Below are 22,550 nucleotides of genomic sequence, written 5' to 3'. Positions count from 1 at the left end.
GCGGAGCCCATCAAGCTGGCTGCCCTGCTGACTGCTAAGCAAAGCTCTTGGGAATATGACAACTGGCGAAACTCAGAGTGAGGGGTAATTATGCTGTCAGGTTGTCAGAGGCACCCTCTGCTGCCCAGGGCTGGGGAGATCTGCCAACAGGATTCATTGTGAATATGTAATTTGCTGAACATTGTTAAGCCAGTGCTTCCGCCCGACAGCTACAGCGGAGTCTGACAACAGGAAGTGCAGTTTCAATACCTCCTCCTATGCCGCTCTGACAGCAAAGGTGGTGAGAGAGGCCGCCAAGTCTTCTCAAGTCCTCAGCTACGCCCGGGGGGCTCTGCCCATAAAGAAGGGCCACTTGGTGCAACGTCCCCCGACACAGCCCAGGGGGAACTACCCCAGGTCAGAGCCCAGCTGCACTCTACTTCTTTCGGGAATCTCTTCTGACAGACCTCCCATCGTGTCCCGGCTGCCACCCCAATTCCCTATCCTCACCTCCCTAACCTTTTGTGACCTCTTTTGAAGGGAATTGAGCACATTTTTGCCATAAAGAGTCAACTGTTTACCTCTCTTCCCCTGGATGGGGACCTCTTCGGAGGCAGGCTCTTCCCTGATTGATTTCTAGTTCTTGATTGCACTCTACAAAGAGCCATTGAATGCCAGGCACTACTTACGCTTCTGTAGAATAAATGAATAAACAACAGGTAGGAGAGGGATGTATCCTTTGCTTCTGGGCAACAGGATGGGAAGTGAGAAGGGGAGTAACTGAGTGCCGGGCCAGGAGCTCTGTCCAGCTCAGGGGAACCCGAGCAGCTTCCTGCAGGGGGCCCTGCTCTCTGCGTGGGGAAGACACCTCGGCAGTGTGATGAGTGAAGAGTGTACTGTCCCAGGAAGAAGCGTCCTTACAGGTTGCCCAGTCCTGACGCGTTCCATGAAGAAAGAGCAGGCCCAGAGAAGTGCTGGTTGTGAGATCTCATGCGCTCAGCGGGGGCTGAGATTAGAACCCTACTGGCTAATGCTGAGGAGCCCAGACCTCGCCCGCTGCCCTGGCTGCTTCTGTTTTCCATCCTGTGGCCATGATCTAAATTTGGTCATAATGATTTCAGGAATGTGGACACATGTATAATTCATCAAATATTTTCTATACTTTCACTGTACTTTTCAACTGATTTCTTTGTTTTCTACAATTCCAACTTTCTGTTTTCGGTTAATCTTTTCCATACACTCACTAAAGGACCCCCTGCTGAAGATTCAAGAGGTCTCTCCGGCAGCTGCTAATGTCACACAGACAGTCTTGTTCTCTCTTTTCCACTTAAACTGGACTCCCTGACCATTCGTGGGCCGTGATGGATCGTGGGAGAAGGATGCTGTAGTGCAGTCTGAGCCCCTGAAAGTGAGAGAAGAGAGAGGAAGAGGGGACCAGTGAAGGTGGTGGATTTGGGGGTGAGGATAAAGAAGGGAGTGGCCTAGGGAGGAAAGGCAAGGAAGGAGGAGTGGGGAACCATGAGCGCCCCAACGTCAGGGTTGGGTGTCTTATCCTCTCTGTGTCCCTGGTGCTGAGGACTGAACCTGGGGCCTGGCTTTGAGAAGAGCTTTGGGAACTCTTTGTTGAGTGAATAAATGAACTGCCGAATGGACAAATCCACCTTCTGGGAGATGAAACAGTGGCTGTTACCCAGGGTTGTCTGTCCCTATTTAGTGTCGTATTCAAGCCCAGTGGTAACTTGGAAATGCATTTCACAGTCCTCGATGAGCTTTTAAAAGCATAGATATTGATCTCACTTCCTTTATACTGAATCAGAGGCGGGAGGGAGGGGCCCTGTCAGGCAGGTATAAATTAGAAATGCATACCCTGAGGTTGGGAAGCATTCTTCTACCACTACTTTAGATTCACCTAGCTCTCCTGGCCTCTTTTGGAGATGGCCTTGCAATGGCTGTCGATTAATCACTTTGGTGGCATATTTGGGGTGATCCATGCAGTGAGGATGGTGGGGCTGAGTATCTCTTTGGGTTTTCCCACCGGCAGTAACCCTTACCCCGGCACCAGGTTCTCTGATGAAGGACTGATGCGATGTTTGGGGTGGGAGAAGGAGGCCTTTATACTAAGGAACACTTTGGGCGGGGAGCTCCTTGCTGGTCGGTCCGCCGCACAAGTCTCAGGGATCACATGAGTGTCAAGCACTGTCTGGGACCACTCTCTGCTTCCTTCCTCAGGGCTGAGAGCTTTAGCCCCAGCAAAGGACCAGTTCGCAGAAAGTCCTCTGCCAAAGCACCCAAAGTCAAGAAGGGCAAAAACTTTTAAAAAACTTTCAGAACACCTATCCCTTCCTCACCCCTAGCACCTCACCCCCTACATACGCACACCTGGAGTGACGGACACAGCTTGTCAAATTCTCACCCTTTAATGACCGACAAAGCCTTGCTTTGTCCACCGGTGTGATGTGCTGTGAATTTCAGCGTAAGAAGAAGGTTCTCTCCTTAGGCCCTGAAATCCCATGCTTATTACTTTGGTTTTCCTGATAAACTATAAATCACCAAGCATGACATACGCATTAAGTCTAATCAGTCATTAATGGGTTGGTATAAATAAGTTGGTTAGAAACATTCGGGAGAGCATGTTTGGTGGCGGGGCAAGAGTGGAGTGGGTAGGCCGGGGGGTGGGAGCTAAGAAGCAGACAAAGGGCACAAGGAAATGAAAGTGGGCCTGCTGAAGACAGAGTTGCCTCATGCTGTCACTGTCCCCATCAGAGCAATCATGCAAACCTCCTCCTAGCCTGGAGCAAGTGTACCTTTAGGCTCAGTTCAAGCCCTGCTTCCTCGATGAAGCCTGCCCCAAAGCAGCCATGCCTGACTGTACCGCCGTGATCTGTTATATGGCACGTCACCCTGCATTTCCCCTCCACGCAGGTTTGATCTCTCAGCACAGTCGAAAGCCCCACAACGGAGCTGTGTGGGAGGCTTTGCTGTCTCCATCATCTGGATGAAGGAAGTGCAGCTCAGAGAGTTTACATAAGTCATCCAAGGTCATGCACTAAGGTCAGATCTGGGGGTTCCAGAGTTAAAGCCCATACACCACTCAGCCACTCATCAGTCGCGTGACCTTAGACACACCACTTCTCTTTCTTTGTGCTCAGCTACCTCCTCTGCAAAATGGAGACGGTAGTGGTACCTAGTGCAAAAGGCAGTTGTAATGCACGGAATAATGCCTGGCACATGGTAAATGCAGCGTGTTTGCTGTTAATCTTATTCTTATTGTTGTTCCTGCTCAATGTTGTTCCCAAGAATTTTATCGTCTCTGTTTCTCTCATTGCATCTACTAGGCACATTGTAAGGGCTCAGTAAATATTAGCTCCTTTCCCTTTCCTTTTCCTTTGTCTTTCTGAAAACTGCCATTAGGACCAAAAAGAGAAAAAAAAAAAAAAAAAAAAGGTGTCACAACTGCTTGTTTTATGGAACAAAGACTTTCATGTTCCCCGGGAAAAGAAGCCAACACTGACACTATTGGATCAAAGCAAGCACAGTTCAGGGCCTTGAGCTGTAGCCCCCGCCTGGCTCAAGTTCAAAGGAAGATTCCTTGGAAACACAGAGTGGAGACCGAGAGCCAAGGCCCTGTCATCTGGATGCTTCCAGTCCCATATCACTGACACGCTGTGATCCATCGTCATGGTCTCGGTCCCCGACAGGGCTGTTTTGATAAAGGGCTGACTAATGGGCTGGAAGGGGAACCTTTTGCCAATGTGTTTGTTTCCATTAGATTACGGAGGTATTTTTAGTGTGGCTGAGAAATATCTAGGATCTTGCCTTGCAAGAGGATTTTGTGGACTAGGACTAGGAAAAAATAAATCTTGGTTAAAAAAAAAAAATGATTGCAAATGCTTGCTGCTGTTAGGAGCTCCTTCTTTTCATTGCCACCTGGTTCACTTAAGATGTAGCTCAATTATTATTTTTTTCTGGAAAGCCCGCCTCGAGCCACTTCCCAGCGCTACTCATTTTTAAATGACATCTAGCACAACATTACTCCATTGTATCATCGGCTCCAGATTACTTTATGGTCTTCTCCACTGGCTGGGCTCCCTGAGGAAAGGAGCCAAGGCTGTTGGTTCATTTCAGGGTCCTCAGACAGCAGATGCTCAATAATGTTTAATGAGTAAATAAGTGTATATACGGAGAGATGGATAAACGGATGGATGGATGAAATACAAAGGCCAGTCGTTCCGCATCAGTAGATCTTATTACAAGTGTGATTATAACGTCTCAGCACCTCTCACCTGTGGTTAGGTGTTTGTCCCTCACGTGATGCTGCATCTGCCTGATGCCACCACAGTCCTCATCTTTATGTGTTATTCATGTCAGGTGGGCAAATAAATGCCTCTTCTGCCAAACTGGCACAGGGAAAGCAACACAAGCACTAATTTCAGTCCGCCAGCCCAGCAGCACATCCAGCAGAGGTGCCCTGAGGGGAACAGAGTCGGAGCAGGCACAAGAAGAGGGCAGAGGTGACAGGAGGGTCTTATGCAAGCAAATGATGGACAACAGCTTCTTGTGTCCAAAAAATAAACCACACTGATTGCAGCAAACAAAGCCTACCCACTCCATTCTTGCCCCGCCACCAAACATGCTCTCCCAAATGTTTCTAATCAACTTATTTATACCAACACATTAATGACTGATTAGACTTAATGTGTATGTTGGAACCTTTATGGTCAGTTTTACTCTCTATTTGGATGAAGTTTCCATCAAGTTCCAGTGCTAGACAGAGTGAATTTCTGGAGAGGCTGCCTGGCTCAGCCCAGGCTGTAGAACAGGGTATCTGGGCACCACCCACTCTTGGTAAAGCAGAATCACAGACAGAATGAGTCCATTTCTGCCTCTCATGGCCTAAAATCCCATCCCCGGGAAAGTTCAGACAGCTGCACATCTTGCACCTGACCTTGAGAAAATAAGCTGGTGACAGGAAGGAGCCCCCTAAAACATTTCCTCTGGGCAGAGACTGCTGGCAATCCCCTATTATCTAGTATTCTCTTCTTCCATGGTAATGGACTTTTCAGCTGGGCATATAGCCACCCCAAACTAAGGCTGCTTTCCTAGTGTCCCTTGCAGTCAGGTATTGTGAGACGAAACTGTGGATATCGTCTAAGGCAATGCATGCAACTTCTAGTTCTTGTCCTTAAAGGTAAGGGCATATTTTCCCATCCCTTCTGTCTTCTCCTTCTCACGAGCTGGGAAGTGACTCTGTAGGGAGCCACTTGTGAATCAAAGTAACACTGTAGGCAGGGCTACCAGGAGAGAACGGGGCTGAGTCCCTCAAGCTTATAGAGCAGAACTGCCAGGTCAGCTTGAACCTTTCATGAAAGAAAAATATTCTTCAGTCATGTTGAAACCATGTCTCTGTTGCACTCAGCTGAACTTTTTAACCTAACTAAAATATGTATGTGTGTGTGTGTGTGTGTGTGTGTGTGTGTGTATGTGTGTGTATGTATTACACCCTGGACGATCTTCATGTCTCTTCTATTGAGAGTTACTAATTCAATAGAGTTTTGGTTCTTCAAAGGAGTCATTCATCCATTTAAACAATAAACGCATACTAACATATATCCCTAACAAAATAACAGAGCACCTTCAATATATTTGAAATCTTAAAAGAAGATAGATTGATTCTTTGGGAAATAGTTCCTTGCTGGATATATACTATTACATTAATTCTGTATCAACTGGAATTTTTAGTTACCCAGAGCTTTCTTCATCAGGCTGACCATTAAGATTTTTCTATTTAGGTGGTTGATCCAGGTGCTTAATGCTACCAATTTTCAAATGTCCTTGCCATGTCCTTGTCCTAAAAGCTGAGCAATGTGTCATCCAACTCATTCCACCTCTTAACTCCAGGGCATCCTTTGACTCTTTGCAGTTGGTCTTGTCTTATGTAATCCCTCCCAAAGCCATCCAGATCCTCATCCAGGGAGTTACCCTGGCAACCCAGCTATGTCATCTTGAAAGACGTCTCCAGGCCCAAGCTTCAGAGTCTGCAGGAGATTTGACTTGGGCCGAGCTGCGAAGCCACAACATATTAGCTCTAACAGGATGTCATCACCTCTCGTGTTGCTGGTAGACATGTCACATTTTTTCAAAAGAACATGGATAAAAATAAGTCCTACCTTGACTATGCAGGGAAATTGACTTAGAAAGCAGAAAGCAGACAGACCATCCCTGTCTTTTATGGTCTCCCTCGCATTTCTTTGAAAAGAAACTCTTTTCAGTTTTCACATTTTCCTCTGACAATCTCATTGCAAACTCTAACACATTCAGCCTAATTTTCAAGTCATTCAGGTAGCTGTCTTATATTAGATATCTCTAGTTTTACATTTTATCCTTTCGTTTTCTCTTTGGGAAAGTAGTATTCAAGGAAGTTCATTGACTACTCTCTTTGCTGGTGAGTGCATCACATATTCTTAAGAAAATTAGCTAGCCACTTGACTCTGAGCATGTGGATGCTACGTTATCCTGTTCCGTTTCATCCTGCTTATTTAAACATCCTATATCAGAATTGTTCATTATGATTCTCTGTAGGTTTATTATGCTGGATAACACACTGTAACATGTTCCATTCCTTCCATTTGCTCTTCAAATTGAATTTCAGTTAAGCTATAAGGCAGAGTCCTTTATTAACATGTTCTATCAACCAACTAATTTGTTATTATTGGGAGTTGAGGATACAGAAATGAATAAGACACAGTCTCTGACTCTGTAGGTAGCTGGACAGGAAAACTGCCATGATGCCAGATAACTTGTGGCTCAGGGACATAGTAGCAGATAACTAGTGACAGGCCCAATTGCTTTTTAGAATCTCGGCATTGGAAGGGAATCCAAGAAGTCTATGCTTCTTTCCCTCATTTTACAGAGGAATAAGCTAAGTCCATGCCTACTTATCCTAATCCTAACCTATCTTTCGCCCCCATCTCCTCTGCTCAGCCACACAAAACTTCTTTCTGTCTGTGGAACATGGGAGTTCACTCCCATCTCTGCCTTGGTACTTTATTATATTCATTTCTATATCTCCAGAAAAAAGTAGGAGGTAAAGCCCCCCAAATGGCCCGCTGTCTCCTTTTCCCTTCCCCAAGCTGCTGACCCATAACTTCATGGATCTTGTGTTGTGTCTGCATTTGTCTGCGTGGAAGGCTTAACGCCCGCTAGATGGCACAGGACCTCCATGGGTGTCCCACCCGTGATCCCCTCTGCGTTCAGTCTGGGGTAGCACACACAAGGTACAGACAGCAAATGTTCGGTGAAGATCTCGGTCTGCTCTAGCTCTGAGTCATTTGCTTGAGGACACACTGTGAGCTCTTACAGCTTCATTCACTGAGTTACTGTGAACATTTCCAAGGGAAGTAAAAAAAAACAACAACCCTTCTCATTCCTGGTACTGTCATCATGCTATTTTAAGAAGACTACAACCCCAGGTCATCAGAATTTCTGTGGTCACCTAACACCTCCTGGCAAGAAACCATCTGCTTGCCCTGTATATACATTCAGGACTTGGGGCGTCCCTGGCACTGAACAGCTGTGATTGGGTCCCACTCACAGCTCCAGCCTCACTTCTGGTAGGTGCCTGATAAACTGCAGGAGGGGGGGGAGAGAAGTGATTCTCGCCAAGTTGGGCCAATGGTAGCAGGTCCAAGTCCTTATCACCCTTTCAAATGGTTGTAAAATCCCAGTAATGTAAAAACAGCTTTACAATCAGAGATCCAGACATGGTTTTGGATCTTTAAGTCTAATCCTATAATAGGCATGGGCTATTTCTTCTTCTTTGGCTCTATTTCCAGTTTGAAATGGATTGGCCTGTAACAATTAGCTGTAGATAATAGCTCAGAGGAGAGTTGGTCTTCCTGGCTTAAAACCTCCATACTCAGGGTGGAGTTGAGACCCACCCTTTTGGATGCTAAGTAAAGCAATTAAGAAACTGCTCCATCTTGGACTGTCCCTCCCCGTCCCAAGGGCTTCAGTTTCTTCCTTTGTAAATTCAGGGTGAGGTGAGCTGGGGGAAGGGGGTGTGGGGGATATGGGATGGATTAAAAGACTTCTAAAAGGCTCTTTCCAACCTTATCCTGAGGCCAGAGAGGCCAAGGTACCATCTAAGAGCATTCCTTTGCATACCTTGGCTGTAAGGACTACTGATATCTCTAACTAACACCTATTGTATCACAGGAAAGCCAAATCCCAAGGTGTGGAAGCCATCCAGAAGAATTTCACACCCTTGGAGACAGGAGAAGGTTATCACTTAAACCCCTCTGGAATAAAGGCTCACTCTAATAAAGACTCGCTGGTAGCTAGCTATTCTCTGAGACAATCTCCCCATAATAATAAAATGCCTTTGGAGCCTCACATGGGACCTTGTTTTCCCAGGACAGGAACTTTATTGTCATCTCTTTCTAGAGATGTCAGACCTCAGCTCTTGTTTTCTACATTAATTCAAGCTGAAGTGCAGGTCTGATCATGTTGGGAAACATCTCAAATTGAAATGAATTCCCAGGTTTTTACTAAAAATCTTAGTGTCTTCACCAGCCCAATCTGGATGACATTTTTGTATGTTATGTAATGTCTATTTCCTGAAGGAATTAACATGATTCTATATATTGCTCTGCCAAACAAATTTTTAATAAGGCCTCCTCTTAATTACCCCTTATGAACAAGCAGAATCTGAATGCTTGGAAACCGACCATCCAAAAATCACTTTTGAGCCAAGACTTTTCTTTTCAAATTTGATTTGAACCTGATGTTGCAAAGCTGTAATAGCCACCTTTGCCACATTTTCTTTTGATAAAATATCTGATGGGGGAGACAGCTCTGATGCTGCTGGGTCCCAGGGCAGGCCACCACAAGCTATACCCACAATGGCACACTGATTATTTTGAATTAAAATCACTTGAGAAGCAGGCAGCAAGGCAGGAGGAGCTCTCTGCTGCTCTTCTGTCTCTATAAGTGCATAAATGCAGGAAAGAAATCTCCACGGAGAGGTGCCCTCCCTGCTACAAAAGGGCTAAGATGTAGAGTAGTCAGACTAAAGATCAGACAACCTTATTGCCAGAGATAGAGAATTCAGGGTTGGGAAGCTTATACAAACAAACCCTTGTCAATTTTACTAACGACTGCCCTAAACCTATATTCTACTTAAATTCCTTACTAACTACTTACCCAAACGTTTATTCTCTTGTCCTATCAAAGTCCCCAAAATTTATTGTATCTTTATGTAAAGAATATATAAACGGCCTGCTCTACTTCTCTATCAGATAATTATTCTTTTAATTCTCCCATGTACATATAATAATTTGGGGTTTTCACTTATGATTCTGCCTTGTGCCAATTTTATCAGTAGTCTAGCTGTAAGAATGCAAGAAGGGCAGAAGGGGGAATTCCCTCTCCCTGACAAATGCCACAGCCCGAGACTGGGCTGTTTGGCATCTGTAAGACACCCCATGCTCAGGTGCCTTAATCCAGCCACTGATCAGTCTTAACTCAGGTAAAACGATTCACTGTTTATGAAGCACTTTCGTTGGCTTTTACAGGAACTAAGCGGGATTCAGAGTATTCTCCTCATTTGATAGACGAGGCAACTGAGGTCTGGAGTGCTTTGTTGATTTATTTAACAAACTTTGAAGCATAAGACTTTCCCAAGTTCACGTGGCTAGTATATGGGCAGAGCTGCATAGCCATCAGCCTTCTGATTAAAAGCACACGTATTTTACGTGTATTCAGACAAAACACTGACAGACGTGTAGGCTCTGGGGAATGCAGAAGGGCTCTCCCTGGTGAGAGCGTGAGGAGAGCTTGCAGAGTTGTGTGGCAAAAGCATAACATCCTTGTGAACGGAGGTGGGGGATTAACGTCGGAAGAACATGAAGGAGGAAGAGACGTCTGGCCTTGAGAATGGGGAGAGCAAGGAAATCTCTCCTGGGTTTTGAGGAGTGAAAAGCATTGCACAAAAATGAGATGATATCCGAGCTCCACCAGGCTCTGAGCTTACGGATGACACTGCCCAGGACAGCATCTGTCCAACAGGAAACACAGGGGAAATGAGTCCTAAATGAATTAGTAAATAAACCCACTTTTCTATGGATAAGCTGGAAGGACATTTTTAATGATCAAACTACAGCAGCTCTTCAGGAAATGGTTACTGGGATGGACACAGAATGACCTGGCAGGCATTCTTTTGTTATACGCAAATAAACTGTACTAAAATCCAAACAGTTGAACCAGGAATGGTCAAATTGTTCTCTAGACCCGCCATCCCACCTGCCTCGGGTACATCTCCAAGTTGCCTCGCACCTAACACTCTTGCGAAGAAACAGTGGTGCAATGGGGTTTGCTTGGCGGAAAAGCAGAAGCTTAGGAGAACTGAACTAGAGCCAGGAAGGAAAGCCTTTGGCTTTTGGTTACTTCGGCGGATTTATCTCTTTCTTCATCTGCAAAGCGGTAAGAAGTATGGGTTTAGCAGGTGAACCTGTGTGAGGTACAGGACACTGAGTGGCTGGTGGAACTGAATAAAGAAGGCCTGGAATGCCACACTTCATCCTCTATGGCAGCAGGGTGCTGGGGGACACCTTTGGGCTGGGGAGGGCACAGAGCTCGGTGTTTAAGGATCTATGATAGGAACAAGGCCATCCATCTCATGGCGGCTCCTGCTACGGCTGCTGCCCCACCTTGGAACCATGGTGGACATCCACAGAGCCTCACCTCCTCCTCTGTAGACTGGCTATGTTGCCTTTGGCTTTGGCATGTAAAATAGAACCTATTTTTCACCTTGCCTCTCTGAGCGTAAATGAGTAGATCATCATTCATGATGGAAAAACATCTTGTTATAGGTTGCAAAATCATTTTCACTTCCCTTCTTTCCTCTGGGACTCTACCATTGAGGTGATAGGTCCAGGCTTATTAGTTCCATATTAAAGATGAGGACACAAAGATTCAGAGAGACAGACGTCTGGTAAGGGTAGCACAGCTAGGATTGAATCTCAGGTCTGTCAGATTCCCAATCCCATGATCATTTTTAACTACCCCTGATTGCTCTTTCAACTTGACCTGAAGTCACCCAAGTGGTGCTGATGCAAATAATCCTGACAGTCACTCTCCAAAGAAATACAAGAACTTATTTGGGACTTCTCAGGACTCTGCCAGCTTTATTACATGGTTTCTTTGGCTTTGATGTCACAGTGACTAAACAAAACAGACTGGCATCACCTTCCAAGGAAAAGGACCTTGGAGAGGGACAAATCCTCCTTCATGCAGTTGCTTGCTCTTCCCCGGGGTAGGTTTACTTTTGAAACTGGCTGCTTCTTTGAAAATATAGTTAAAATCACAACCCTTGATCTCAGTTTGTGATCTTGACTTGGCAATCACTATGATTGCTGGAAATAGGAAATGCTCATGGGGGGAAATCTCAGGCCCTTGGGTCTTTGTGACAAAATGCAACAGCTCCCTTGCAAACCTCTCACAGCAGTGCTGTGGTGGGACAATGAAACATCTCCTACAATGTTTGTGACCAGAGACACAGACATTCCTACATGTGCTGGGGTGTCCATACATCAGATAAAGGGGCACTGAATTAGTGTGTTGGGAGCTGCCATGATAGAGTACCACAGACTGGGTGGTGAAAACAATAATGTATTTCCTCACCATTCAGGATGGTAAGAGGCCAAGATCAAGGTGTCGGTAAGGTTGGTTTCTTCTGAGGCCTTTCTCCTTCACCACTGCCTTAATTAACTTTTTATTTTACTATTCCAGTTTTGAAATTAACCTCTCCTTTCCACTCTTGCCCCACCATAAGCAAGGATTTCATTCTGCCTTGCACTGTGGTTAACCGTGTCTTTCCGGATAGCCTTGAGAGCCTCAGGGCCGCCAGGACTGACCTTCGGCTACTTCTATGTGTCTCCGCCACAAGGCTTCCTGGGAAGGAGACACACAGCCAGCATTTAATATAATTCACTCAGCAAACACTGATGCTTGCTCCGCAGCAGGCTCTGTGCGAGCCACTGGGCCTTGTATTAATCGAAATGACGTAACTATGGTCACTATGACCAAAAAACGAAATCTGTGTCACACAAGAAAGGACCATGCCCAGAGCTGTGCACTGCGGTGCGAGTCAGCACACCGGTTTTCACTGTCCTTTCCCCTCCTTGTAGTCTTCTTGTCACACCGGGAATAATGCCTTGTTTTCCTGCCCCTCAGTGTTAGACATTTTAAAACCTAGACTTAATGAAAAGAGTTCCTTCGTATTTTGGTTACAAAGGCTTCTAAAGTTGGGGTTTGTGGCTCCTGGCCTTGCAGAAGGGCCTCTCCCATCATCCTGCTCTTCCCCACACCTCATCAGAATTTGTCTTGCAGCAGCGACGTGACTCTCCTGGAGCCTGAGACGGGTCAGGGTGGCAACAGTACGTGCGCCAGGCTGACCACACAGACAGGAGGGCAGAGGCCACCGGCAGTTTTGCTCGCTCAGCTGTACTCCAGGATGTCTCAACGTCCATGCTGAGCTAGAAGGAACCACTGAAAAGGGCCTAATCCCCAGGAGAAGGACTGCATCTTGCTGAGTATCTGCACTTTTCAGCAGCATTAAAGGAAGTTTCTTTTCTCGTCAGCCCTTCTCCTGGTCCTCATTATATAATTCACATTTTTCTGTGCTTTTCCTTTCTAGCCTATCAGACGAGTCTTCCTTTTTTTCCCTTGCATGTGGCCTATTTCTTACATGACTCTTCTTTGTATTATGTCCTTGGACAACTCTGGAAGGAGAGGAAGACTTTTTCTGCTTTCTCGCTTTTTGATACAAGAGCACAGGCTGAGTTTGAACGTGGCTGCCAAGAGTCTAAACCCCATCCGAAAAGTGATGTATTCCCTTCCTGGAACAAAACAACCCACTGCGGTGGAGTGGGGGAGGTGTGGGTGGGAGATGCTGTTGGTACGTTTACGTCAGTTGTACCTCGAAATGCTGAGCTGTGTTTAATGTCTACATCCTCCCCTCGCCCCATCTTGAGGCTGGTGCCTTTTCAGTGCTGAGTATTTCCAGTATATACATGAAATACCTCATTTCCTGCATTTCAAACATGTCTTCAAAGACAAGACTCCGCTCGTTTTAAACAAATAGTGATGAATGTGGCACACAGAGCTCTCTTAAACACAGAGTGACAGCTTGTATGTCCTTTAGTGATATGAAAGTGGTTTTGACAAACCTCATTTGTCTGTACTTTCCTTGGGGCTGAGAGGGAAGACAGTTCAGAGGCTCAGGCTAACTCCTGGGTAATAAAATAGTAGAAGATGTGACTTTGAAAACTATAAAGAGCAGTATATACAATTATCTAGGAACATGCATACCATCACACTTCTCTACAAATGCAATTTATATCAATTGAAAACCTTTCTCAGCATTTCTATAGAAAAGACCTTCACATGCTGAACATGAATTACTTAGGTCTTGTTAGAAATGTCACAGTAATCTTATTACATGAATGTATGGCAGTATATATGTACCTTTCTACACACACTTACATACATAGTACCCTCCGGTGCTCAGCTTTGCAGTAATGACACTCATGTAGGGTTAATGAACTTCTAATAATGACAAACACCTGCAGACTCACCACCCCAAACCACAGGTATGACTTTGACACAATTTATATCTAACCACGCGGCTACACCCACATCCCTTGCCTTTTGCCCCAAAACTAGATATAATTATCAGTCTGGATTGTGTGTTCATCACTCTCTTACTTTCCTTTTTATATGATTTTATAGCGTTTATTTGTAGCCTCATAGAATATTTTTTATGTTATTTGTGTTGAATTTAGAATATTCTGAGAGTCACCTTTTTGCACTGAAAGTTTTAGTGTCGCCACAGTTCCACTCTTTTGAGTGCTTGTGGGAATATACCTCAGTTTATTTTCTACTCTCTCTTTGATGGGCATTTGGGTTGTTTCCCAGCTTTGCTGTTGTGAACAGTGCACCTATGAGCATTCTTATACATGTCCTTTCTTGTACATGTGCAAGGATGGAATTCTGCAGCACCGGCTGCGTGAAATGTTCAACTTCAGGAGACAATTGACAGTGTTTAATATTTTATGCAATCATCCCACACACATTATGCATGTGAATGTTTCAGATTGCTCCCATGGTCAGTGGCTACGCTTCAGTGATAAAAATTAATATTTTCTATTTGGTACTTTAGTCGGTAAAAGTTAAAAGGAAAAGCAGACACTTCTTCCACAAGCCTAACATTATAGAAGCAGATGCAAAATGGAATGTCTTGAATCATGTCTGATAAACTCAGACAAACCCAAACAATACCACTGCAGTTGAAATTATACCTTTCATGGAACAGTTTTATCGAATTTCCAGGAAAGACTAGCTTCTAAATAGTACAAAATATTAAGACTCCATGTGTAGACATCAATGCCCGGATGTACACCATACCTCCCCAAACCCTTCAAAATGTGGGAATTTGTTTTTTTTGTTTTTTTTTCTCATATGAAAATAGAAGGACCTTTCTCGGTTGGAAAATCTGTCTACTTTCTTTTTAACCGAGAGAGGTACAGATACCTTTTTAAGCCAAACAATAATGTAACTAGCAGCTTGTCAATAATCATCGGCAAACACAATTGTCGGAAATTTTACCGTTCTTTTACCAGTCTCCGCCATCCTCTAGACTCCAGTCAGGGTTCTGATTGAACAATTACTCTTCTTGTTCAGAAATTGCTTATCTCCAGAACGAAACACACCCCTTTGCATTTTTAAAAATTGTCAGTTTTTCTTTTTATTTATTATTTTCTACTAAATTTATTGGGGGGACACTGGGTAATAAAATGATATAGTTTTCAGGTGTACCATTCTCTAACACATCACCCGTATATTGTATTGTGTGTGCTCACCACCCCGAACCAAGTCTCCTTCCGTCCCCATTTATCCCTCTTTACCCTCTCCTACGTCCCGCTGCCCCCTGTCCCTCCGGTCATCACCACACTGTCGTCTGGTCTATGAGCTTTTGTTCATTTGTTTCATCTTTTCCCCTTATTCCCCCCAGTCTCCCAGCCCCCTTCCCGCTGACCGTTGCCAGTCTGTGCTCTTTGTCTGGGAGTAAGTTTCTCTTTTGAGGTGAAACAAACTGGTTACTTTGAGCTCTAATTTCCACGTGAAGTTACATGTCATGAGGACACTGTTTTCCGGCCTCAAGAATAAAGGTGAACGGAACAACTTACCTTGACATAGAGCTGCTGGAATTCCTCGAGGTTCAGCCTCCCGCTCGGACAGTCCTTAAGGAACCCTTTGTACCACTGCTTGAGCTCATGCTCGTTAAACTCCGTGCTCTTCACCAGGTCCTCCATCACCTCGGGGGCCAGCTTGCTGTTCTGTTTCCCCATTCTGCCTGAAGAGAGCACATTAACGCAGTCAGCGCCTCGGCTGGGATTGTTTCCGACTTGGTTAGGGGCCAGGCCGGACTTCCCAGCGGTTCCTCGGTGGGAACGCCCTTCGTGGCGTCTGAGCCAAGTCTCCCCAAGTCCCCTTCCTTCTATTTGGTATCGTGGAAGAGAGGTGAGCACAAAGCCCCCCTCTCACAGCTCAGAGGGCTGCAGAGCCCATTCTCTTCCGTCATGCACCGCCTTTCACGTAGCACTGCTGACCAAACGGGAGGGCAACTCCCCCTTTTTATGCTAGTCCTGTAAAGTATACGAAAGCTGTTTGTATTTTCCTTCTATGAGTTAAGTTTATTAGCATTTCTGCCCATGTGTCTAATTCTACATTTAGTCTGTGGGGATATTGAGATTGACAAGAACAAGAAGAAGGCCTCAGAGCCAAATGATCAAAAAGTGGCTTGGAAAATCTTATCAGCCATGGTAGAGAGTCTCAGCTGTCCTAGTTCTAAAGTCGCAGCTTTTTTTCTGCTTCAGACGGAAACAGCTCATTTTTATTAGTCACATCAAGTCTCTAGTTCTCTTCTTATCTTCAGAGACTTCCTACAACATTGCTTTCAGTATTGGCCAAGTCTTGGTGGCTTTAAAAAAAAAAGTTAGTTGGTTAATTTCAGTTGATATGATCCCATTCTTTTATTATTACTGCTAGTAAGTAAAAGGAATAGTGCATAAAATAATGTTACCTACACTGATAATGTGCCAGGTTGGGTGGCCAATTACCGTAGCAGAGTGTAACTGAACAGAGCGTACATTTGAAGTCATTTCTGATTTTTACCCCTGATTTGGCAATTTACTATGTCTGTTACTTATGCCAATATTAATTAACTGCTTTATCTTCAATTTCTTTCTTAATAAAAAAGATATAATAAAAAAACTCTTTCAGATTCACCATCATGGCTAATTAAGAAACAGGTAGGTAAACAAAGGTTTTAAAAATATTCCAAAATTAAAACAGTTGTAATTGCACAGGAAAATTGAAGATCAAATTTAAAAAAATTTTCCTTTAGTGTTGTTTCATAATTTTAAAAAGAATGAAAACAAAACAAATTAACTACGGATTGATTTAACAAGTCAAAGTAAGCTTGAAAAGCTAAGGGACCACCAGAACAAGGAACACGTTTCAAGGTCTTTAAAATCCTGTTAGAGGCAACTGAGTTAGTCTTTGCAGGATTTACCTAAAAGGGGATCTAGTGCTTCATTCAATGTGCTTGAGACAAATTCTCTCCCAGGCTTGAGGCAGGTCTACACTTGCAATAGCCCAGAAAAGATAATCTCATCCTATACTTTGTTATTATTATTTGTTTACCTTCTTCTCAAACAGATCCCACACCCATGTCAGTAACCTGCCCTAACGCTGAACAATTATTCTATTGAAATGAAACCAAGCCACTACCTCCAGGGAAAGCCTCCCCCTCGGTACCAACCTCGCAGCCCTGTGAGAAGATGCCAGGAAAATGGTCATTCGTGTTCTAGGCTCTTCTGTTTGAAACAGTGACCCGAGGATCAGCAACTGTGCCCTTTTCTCATGGAGCTTCTCTACTTATTTTTGCTCTTAAGGTTCCAAGTATCTTATTAGCGACTGTTTCTTAATTATGAGTTACTGTGGGATTCTACAGCTGGATATGGAAATCAAGTAAGTACTCAGATGTCAGGTTTAATTAGTCAGAGTAAGAAAACTGTAATTCATGGTTATCCTGATGATCAAAAGGTGTACGAGTATTACCCAAACGTTCAGTGCCTCACTTGGTTCTTTTCAGTATAGAATTACAAATTTCCATAACTGAACTGGAATAAGAGCTACTGAATACTGGGTGGTGGCTGTGGGGCAGGTAGTGTGTTGGGCACCTCACGAACTTGCCTAAGACTCTGTGATAACTCAGGAACAGGGATTAGGACAGTTCTCTCAAGATCAGACAAGTGATGCATGGCAGAACTAAAATTGAAACCTGGATCTGCAAGACTCCTATGCACAATCACAGACAGACAGGTGGATGGAAGGCATGTTAGGAGAAGGGACAGGAGAAGCAACTCAGAGGAAGGTGTGAGTGGCTGAATTAGTTTCTCCTGGCACTGGAAAAAAAAAAGAAAAAAAAAGACAAGAGAAAGCTTAGTCACTTTGCCAGGGCCTTGTTCGGAAAACACAGTTAGATTCACCAAAACCACAAGCTCAGAAGTGAGTTTTATTAATAATGCGAAAATGGATTAAGGGTTATTTAAAACCACCTCCTCCAAATGCCTTTAGAAGGTCAAAGTGTTAGCTTCTCTGTTAGGCAAGAAAGCTTGGATTCTGCATGGATCATTTATGATTCCTTAAACTGTCCCAGCGGCCTGGGGAGAGGGTGGTCTCTCTCCCACGCAGGGAACATCGTCAGGACCATGAATCACAGTTCTGAAGACTCAAATGCATAACTTCATGCTTCTTGGTTCCACCTCACGCTCAGCACCATCACTCAGGTGTGTCTGGCAAAGGGTGAATCATGCAGAAAATCCAGTTCTGATCTGGCTCAAAGTGGCACTGACAATGCCCTCAGCGAGACCTGCCTGGATTAATGATCAGCCTCCTCACTGGGCTCTCTGGCTCCAACCCACCTTCTTCTGCTTGAATGAATTTCCAAAATAGAAACCTCTCCCTAAAACCTTCAACAGTTCTCCATTGTCTACATAACGTAGCCCCGTCTCCCTACCATGGCACGGGTCCCGCCTACTCACCTGCCTTTTCACCTCATATGCCAGTCGGGCAACCCCCAACTAGTACAGGTCCCTGGGCATACGTGCTCCCACAAGCCCATGCCTTGCACATGCTGGCCTCTTTTCTTAGAATGGCATGCCCTTTGTCTGCTCAGCAAAGTGTTTCTTCCAGAAGTGGCTTCAGCTAACACGCCACCTCCTCTGTGAAACCTTTGCAGACTTTCCAAGGCCAACGCAGGCATCTCTTCTCCCAGGCATCCCCCTTACCCGGTAAAAGCTTCCGTGATCATTCTTTATTTCTCTATTACCCTGTTTCCCCGAAAATAAGTCGTTCCCCAGAAATAAGACCTAGTGCAATTTTTCTCAAGCTTAGAAATATAAGGCCTCCCCTGAAAATAAGACCCATCGGCAGTCATTGCTAGAGCTCCCCCCAAATTCTTGATGGAATTCAGGGTTTGGCTGGTTATGCTGATGTTTGTGATGACGTGACTACAGGCTATTAATTAGTGTTGATTTTTTGTTCAACAATAAATGTGAGTTCTTGTTCATGGAAAAATAAGACATCCCCTGAAAATAAGACCTAGCGTGTCTTTAGGAGCAAAAATTAATATAAGACACCATCTTATTTTCAGGGAAACACGGTAGGTTGTCAGCTTCTTGAGAGAGAGGAGTGTCTGTTTATCTCTGCATCCTTGATACCTCATTCTAAGTGCTCCACCAATAGTTTTTGAGGAAATGAATGAATGAGGGGGGCTGAGCCATTATGAAGGTGCGCAAGGACCTTGTCATTGATCTTCATCGAGTTATGCTATTTGGTATGTGTTTTTCTTCCCAGAAAACCAGCCTCATAATAATCTATGTGAGGAGAATCAATGGAACCATCAGTATAAATACAAAATGCAAGCAGCATATGGTAGAAATGTTTCCTTTAACTGTATAGAAACTAGTCTCTCCTCCTGGAGGTTATTTCTTTGTCTGTCTTCGGCATTAAATTTTGAACACCTTGAAGGCAGGACCCCGTCTTTTACCTCAGTACCCCCAGTTCTTGGCATACAGGTGGTGCTTAGTACTGCTTGATAAATGAATGAGAAAGCATCCGTAGGTTAACTCTCCCCACCTGTACTTTATTTGTTCTGGGGCTGCAATGATGTGATTAAGCATGTCTTTCACTTGGGGCCAGTAATACAAAAAAGGGTAAAAACGAAAGCAAAGCTCTCCACGTTCCCAGTGAAAATATTTCATGACGTAATGTGAGGGAGATTTATCCCAGCTCTGTTTCTAGTTGATTCTGTGATCCTGGGTCAGATCCTTTCCTTCCCTGTTGCTCCATTTCCCTCTTTGATAAATGAATTGAACCACATGATCTTTCAGGCCCTCCTAAACCAACCCCCACTCACTGGTTTGCAACATGCATTGTGAATATGAAAATTTGAGCCACAGAATTCAAATTGGCTGTCTCGAAGAGTCAGCGCATGTGGATTTTTTTTTTTTTTTTTTTACCTGTGAACCTGCCTGTACTTGAGTGTTTGTTACCTTAGAAGGGAGGGGACAGTTTTTTTGGAGTGCATTAATTTTAAGCTTGAGTTCCAGGCTTCAAGGTAAAAGCCAGCCCATCTGCAAACCAAATAATTTCTCACTGCTTGAGTTACTGGTGGAGGGGTCCTTTTGCACAAGAGAACCCCACCAGTGATGGGCCCTTGAGTGAAAACCAGACCCCCCTAACTGCAGGAAAGAGTAAATTGGTATACACTTTACAAAAGGCCCCAGTGCAACATCTGCCCACATGACAGCACCGTAAGAGATAATCATAATCCCTTCTTTACTGATGAGGAGTTTGAAGCACAGAGATCAAGTAACTTACCCCAGCTCAACCAGCTCATCAAAAGCGTAGTACAGAGTGAAAGAAGTGCCCTGGAGCCCCACTGGCTTCTAATACAGACTGTCATCTCTTGTTTGGATTTTGCAAGCACCTTCTAACTGGCTTCACCCACTTACTCCCCTGTCTTGGTAGCAGGATTCTAGAGCAGAACAGGCAGAGCACATAAGAATGCCCGTAAGAGAAAACTGGAAGACTTCCTGGAAGAGGGAAAGGGCCTACCTGGGGAGCTGAGAGGCACCCAAGAGCATCCATCTTTCCTCCATAAAACGTTTTGGTCTTTAAAAGAAGTCAAATAGAGTCCAGCTTCCCCAGGCACAGCAGGGCCTGCTGCCTGTGATGTGGTACACAGAATGGCAGGTCCAGCTTCTCCCAGGGAATCTGGCCATCAGCCTGGCAAGGCTCATGTAAGATGAGGGGACTCAGATGGAGCAGTCCGGCCACAGGTGCACACACAGCAGGATGAGCACATCAGCAGGGAAATGGCCCTAGAAATAGGACTCAGAGCAGGGGAAGAAGGGCTTTAGGGGTCAGGTTGGAGGCCTATGGAATACCTGACAGTGCGAGGTACAGAAGGAGCCTTGATTAGAACTTGAGCTGGGTCTAGTGTCAGGTTACCTGGGTCCAGCCTTTAACAGATCAGGTGTTCTCTAGGCCCTGGGCTCCTCACCTGAACCTGGCAATAACTGGAAGAGACCAGCATTGCTCAGGCTTAGACTCCTGCCCAGACCGCCCTTTCTTTCCCTTACCACCTCTCTGAATCTTACTCGGCCCCAATGCCATCTTGTCCTTGATGGCATGATTTTGTATCAATAATGATCCACGACATGCTTAACTCTGGGTAAGTCAGTTCAGCAGACATTTCTAGGCATTTTCCATGAGAAAGGCCCTGTGTCGGACACCATGGGATACTCAGAGAAGACATAGTTCCAATCTTGAAGGGCTCTGAGCTGGCTGCAGGAGCTGCTCACACCTCCTGGAACATGGAGCACGGGGAGAGGAACGCTCATAGCACAGAGCTAAAAAGATCACAAGGAACAGAGGGACAGATTCTCACCAGATCTGCCACTGGTCCCCATGGGAAAAACTCTGAAACAGTGTTTTCCAAACTTTAACAGGAATCACCCTTGGCTGCCGTGTTAAAAATACAGCTTCATGAGGCCCATTCTTTGAGGGAATTCTGTACTTTTAATAAGCAACTCAGGTGAGTATGATTCTCAGTCAGTTTGGGAAGTACTGATGTAACCATGAATAAAAATTAAAGTAGATAAGTCTATGAAGAAAACACCCAAAGCAGCAGACACAACCCAAGTTCTCTTTGATTCCTCACTGCCTCCATACGGCATCCCTCATATGGTTTCAAGACCCTGTCCTGGGGACACTAGCAGCAAGCATTTAGAAATGACACAACTAAGGATGAGCAGAGCCTGAAAAGATTTCCTTCTGGGCTCTTCTGCTTTACGCCTTTGGTGTTAGGTTTGAGAGTTCGAGGTCGTCCGAGATGCCACGGGAAACTGATGGCCGAGCCTGGATGAGAACCCTGGTCTCTTGAGCTGGCTGGGTGTTCCCACTCTCCCGCCCCCTAAGCAAGCTGTCTCCTGACCAAACACTCAAAGCCTATAAGCCAGGAGGCATGTTTATCCCTGTGCCAAGATGTTCAGACGATCCCCATGACCACCCCTCTTGTGTCCTGTAAACAAATGACAACCGATTGTGAGTTTCCAGAGACTGTTAAATCCAAGACTCAAAGTTGCCCCGCACATGGTGTCAGGTATTCTTTTCTAATACAGGCAAATGTGTGACACTCTGGTTCTTCCTGCTCTGTTCTCCGTCATCCTTCTGATGCCAAGTGCTCCTAAGCCCCCAGCAGCCTTTCCCAGGGAGCAGGGAGCGGGTTGATCACAGGCTGGCCTTTCGTGTTGTCCCTGGGGACCAGAGCAGCTTCAGGAAAGGGGAGAAATCCTCTCTCCTGGTGCTCTCTGGTGACTTTATTTCAAACTCTGAACCTCATGAGATTAGAGCCAAGGTCCTGGCCCACAAGCACGAAACAGGCAGGGGGCACAGGCTGCACTCTCAGCGACTTAAGATGAGGGATTATTTGTTTGATCTGTAATAAATGAGGAAAAACATCTTGATGGCAGTAGCAGTGGCAGTGTTAGAGCAAGTGACAAGAGTTTCGTTCCAGAAAGTATAATAAGTACATGAAAGTGAAAGGAGAAGTGAGCCCCAGGGATCAATCATCTGATCCAACTATTTGTTTCCTAGAGGAGCCCCAGGGAGGCTGGGGGACTCATGCCAGGGAGTGTAGGGAGTTAGTAACAGAACCCAGCAGTGCCTTGGCCCCTGAGCCTCAGCCAGGAGACTCAGAGGCTTGTGATTGTTGGGTACTTCTATGGGCCGAAGGGCCTAGGCTCTGTAGGACTGGGAAGAGCCAATCCATGTCCTTGTGACCAGGGTGTGAAGAGCGGTCTCTCTACCTCTATAGGCTGTCCCTCTATAGCTCAGAGGCAGAGAGCCTGAAGGGGCCCTGGAGGTTTGCTGAATGCGAT

The 22,550-nt window shown here is 45.1% G+C and overlaps 1 protein-coding gene across 1 annotated transcript in view; it reads right to left on the bottom strand.

The window, feature by feature from the left end:
* Nucleotides 1-22,550, bottom strand: part of VSNL1 (visinin like 1) — an 81,626-nt gene that overhangs the window by 32,543 nt on the left and 26,533 nt on the right. Inside the window, exon 2 of the mRNA XM_090280936.1 lies at nucleotides 15,225-15,391. Coding sequence (XP_090137062.1) covers nucleotides 15,225-15,386 — 162 coding nt within the window. The 5' untranslated portion in view covers nucleotides 15,387-15,391. The remainder of the gene's footprint in view (nucleotides 1-15,224; nucleotides 15,392-22,550) is intronic.

Source organism: Furipterus horrens, unplaced genomic scaffold (genome assembly GCF_987537825.1).
Source record: "Furipterus horrens unplaced genomic scaffold, mFurHor1.1.pri manual_scaffold_6, whole genome shotgun sequence".
In the NCBI taxonomy this organism is placed as follows: domain Eukaryota; kingdom Metazoa; phylum Chordata; class Mammalia; order Chiroptera; family Furipteridae; genus Furipterus; species Furipterus horrens.
Note: the sequence above shows the minus strand (reverse complement) of the source record. Positions and strands in the feature narration are given on the sequence as shown.